This window comes from Trichechus manatus, unplaced genomic scaffold (genome assembly GCF_000243295.1).
Source record: "Trichechus manatus latirostris isolate Lorelei unplaced genomic scaffold, TriManLat1.0 scaffold00057, whole genome shotgun sequence".
Taxonomy (NCBI): domain Eukaryota; kingdom Metazoa; phylum Chordata; class Mammalia; order Sirenia; family Trichechidae; genus Trichechus; species Trichechus manatus.
This window is the reverse complement of record NW_004443993.1, coordinates 11,602,529-11,605,876: the sequence shown is the minus strand read 5'-3', so window position 1 is coordinate 11,605,876 and position 3,348 is coordinate 11,602,529. Positions and strand designations below refer to the sequence as shown.

General features: G+C 63.7%; 1 protein-coding gene across 1 annotated transcript in view; it reads left to right on the top strand.

Moving 5' to 3' along the window:
• Positions 1 to 6: 6 nt before the first annotated feature.
• Positions 7 to 3,348, top strand: part of HMG20B (high mobility group 20B) — a 4,813-nt gene continuing 1,471 nt past the window's right edge. Inside the window, exons 1-8 of the mRNA XM_023733124.1 lie at positions 7 to 33; positions 315 to 370; positions 769 to 877; positions 1,398 to 1,601; positions 2,033 to 2,198; positions 2,530 to 2,576; positions 2,852 to 2,924; positions 3,112 to 3,327. Coding sequence (XP_023588892.1) covers positions 333 to 370; positions 769 to 877; positions 1,398 to 1,601; positions 2,033 to 2,198; positions 2,530 to 2,576; positions 2,852 to 2,924; positions 3,112 to 3,327 — 853 coding nt within the window. The 5' untranslated portion in view covers positions 7 to 33; positions 315 to 332. The remainder of the gene's footprint in view (positions 34 to 314; positions 371 to 768; positions 878 to 1,397; positions 1,602 to 2,032; positions 2,199 to 2,529; positions 2,577 to 2,851; positions 2,925 to 3,111; positions 3,328 to 3,348) is intronic.

Sequence of the window (3,348 nt, the reverse complement as noted above, 5' to 3'; positions counted from 1 at the left end):
GCAGCCGAAAGCTCCGGGAAAGTTTCTTTGGAGGTGAAAACAGCCGCGGAACTCTGGGCCCGGGCCGGGGCCGAGGGCGCGGGGGTCCCGGGGCCGGGGCGGGGCCCTTCCCGGGCTAGGGTAAGCGGGCCCGGGCTTCCCGGGGGGCGATCGTCCAACAAAGGATCCCGGGGCGCCCGCCCTCGAGGCCTCCCCGCCCGAATCCGACCCCCCCGGGCGTCCGCGGCCCAGCATTCCCAGGGTCCCTATCGGGGGGCCCTGGCCGGGATCCGTATTGTGGTGCCCCTCACGTCCGCCACCGCGTTGTGTTTCAGGTCTGGCTGGGAGCGGCCATGTCCCACGGCCCCAAGCAGCCCGGCGCGGCCGCCGCGTGAGTACGAAGTTCCCTCCCCATCCCCCGCCCACCCAGCCAACACGGTGCTGCAGCCCCCAGCCCCGATTCACCCTGCCTGAGTTTCTCGACCCCTCCCCAACCCCGCCCCCGGGGTCTTGACTCCCTCTCCTGGGTCAGGTCCTTTCCTCTGGCCCCCACGGTTTCCACCCCGCCCGGTCCTTCCCTCTTCCCAGGGAACCCTAGCCTTTCACCCTAGCTGTGCCTGCTAGTGCTCCTGCCGGACCACTTTATCCAGACCTCCCAGACTGCTCCTCCCAGGACTCATGCCCCCTCGCTGCCAGCTCCACCATCGGTGGTCCCTAAAAGCGCGCGGGTCTGGGGCGGGGCAGGAAGGATCCAGGGGTGGGGAGTGACCCAGGTATTCATGGCTCCAGGCCGGCGGGCGGCAAGGCTCCGGGCCAGCATGGGGGCTTCGTGATGGCCGTCAAGCAAGAGCGCGGCGAGGGCCCGCGAGCCGGAGAGAAGGGGCCCCACGAGGAAGAGGTGAGAGTCCCTGTACGGTGCGGGGAGCCCTGGGTCTGGTCCGCAGCCTTGAAGCCCCACCCCGAGGCTGGAGTTGAATCCGTTGTGGCTCCGCCCACAGCCCAGATTTCCCGCCCAAATCCGAAGCCAGACACCACGCCCCTAACAGGTCCAGGCCCCGCCCACTGGGTAATACTTTGTCGAAGGCCCCGCCCACTGCCTAGTGCTTCCTTCCCTTTGAGAGGTACCTTCCCATCAGCTTATGGGCCTTTCCTCAGGCAGTAAACCACGCCCACTCCCAGAGCCCACGCCCACAAATAAGCCATCTCCATCCCTGGAACACCTGGTCGCCAGTACCTCTGATCCCCTCACTCCTGACCAGGTCGCCATTACCGCTCAGGGTCCTAACCCCTGACCAGGCCATACCACAAGCCCTTCCGGGTCCCGCCTCCTGACCACGCCCACTTCTCTAGCCCCAGTTCCTCTAAGCCCCACCCCTAGCCCTCCAGGCCTCTCCCAACGCTGTGGCCCGGTTCTACAGCCCGTGAAGAAGCGCGGCTGGCCTAAAGGCAAGAAGAGGAAGAAGATTCTGCCTAACGGGCCCAAGGCACCGGTCACGGGTTACGTGCGTTTCCTGAATGAGCGACGGGAGCAGATCCGCACGCGCCATCCGGATCTGCCCTTCCCGGAGATCACCAAGATGCTGGGCGCCGAGTGGAGCAAGCTGCAGCCAGCGGAGAAGCAGGTTGGCCAGCTGCGACCCCTGACCCCTAGTACCACTGGGACACCCATAACCCCGAAGAATCAGGCACAGAGGGTCTTCTTGCCTGGAGAACTGACCGCCTACAACTTGTTGGCACAACAATTAAGCACTGGGCTGCTAACCAAAATATTGGCAGTTTGAACCCACCCAGCGCCTCCACGGGAGAAAGACCTGGCGATCTGCAGGTCTTACAGCTAAGAAAACCCTATGAGGCAGTTCTACTCTGTCAGATGATGTCACTGTGAGTCAAAATCAACTCAATGGCACCCAACAACAAAAGCAGCTCATTGGAGGAGCTGGGAGTGATAGGCAAGAATAGGCCTGTTGTTGTGGGGAGTAGGGAGCTGTGAAAGGTTCAGTAATGAGAGCTAAGTGATGGTGATGGCCAAGCGCTCTCGTGATATCCCTGCCAGAGGTACCTGGACGAGGCGGAGCGGGAGAAGCAGCAGTACATGAAAGAGCTGCGGGCGTACCAGCAGTCGGAGGCCTACAAGATGTGCACGGAGAAGATGCAGGAAAAGAAGATCAAGAAAGGTGGGAAGGGCCCCGGCCTCAAGGCAGTCCAGTGCTGCTCTTCAGGTGCTGATCCAGAGCCCGGGGACACAACAGTGACCCAGGCAGACCCACCACCACCACCACCCCCAAGTCCCCTCCGTGAGGCTCAGAATCTGGTGAGGGGAGAGAGACACAGAGCCAGGCAGTCATGACAGAGGAGGGGGGATCAGTGCTGTGATGAGGGACACACAGACCCGGTGGGGGCGGGGTGGGGAGCCTGACCTGGGATCTGTAGGCTGACTGAGAGGGAGGGGGAGGAGAAGGAGGGTGTTCCAGGCAGAGGGAACAGAATGTGCAAAGTATGGGGTCAGAGGAGGCGGGGAGGCTGACCTTGCCCTCCTCCCTCCCCCACCAGAGGACTCGGGCTCAGGGCTCATGAACACCCTGTTGAACGGACACAAGGTAAGTGTCCCTCCTCCAAAGAGGGCCCGAGGGGGTCTTCACTTCTAGGGGAGATAGGTTTGAGGGTTCTTGATCCTGGTGAGTGCCTTCTCTTTCAAACGGGGGCAAGCAGAGGCTGGTGGGACAGCCTCGAGGTGGGAGTGTTGTTAGACTGGAGTGTCATTGGACCATTCGGGCCCAGGGTGGCTCGAGGAGATGTCCCCAGCCTGGGGACATCTCAGGAAGGGTCTTGGCTGCCCCCTAAAATAAGTTGTCCCCTTGCTTCTTCACCCCAGGGTGGGGACTGCGACGGCTTCTCCACCTTCGATGTCCCCATCTTCACTGAAGAGTTCTTGGACCAAAACAAAGGTGAGAGTGGACCCCCTGGCTGGCCTGCAGGTGCAGACACAGTGAAGGGGACCCGGAGCGGTGGGTGGGGCAGAAGGCGCCAAGGTGGGAGGCAGCGGATGCAGGAATTTACCGCTGAGAGCCCCCCTCTTGCCCTCCCCCCCACCGCCCGGGCCTGGGAGCTGACCTGCTCCCGCCGGTCCTGCAGCGCGGGAGGCGGAGCTGCGGCGCCTGCGGAAGATGAACGTGGCCTTCGAGGAGCAGAACGCCGTGCTGCAGCGGCACACGCAGAGCATGAACAGCGCCCGCGAGCGCCTGGAGCAAGAGCTGGCGCTGGAGGAGCGGCGGACGCTGGCGCTGCAGCAGCAGCTCCAGGCCGTGCGCCAGGCGCTCACCGCCAGCTTCGCCTCGCTGCCCGTGCCCGGTGCGGAGGCCCTGCCCTGAC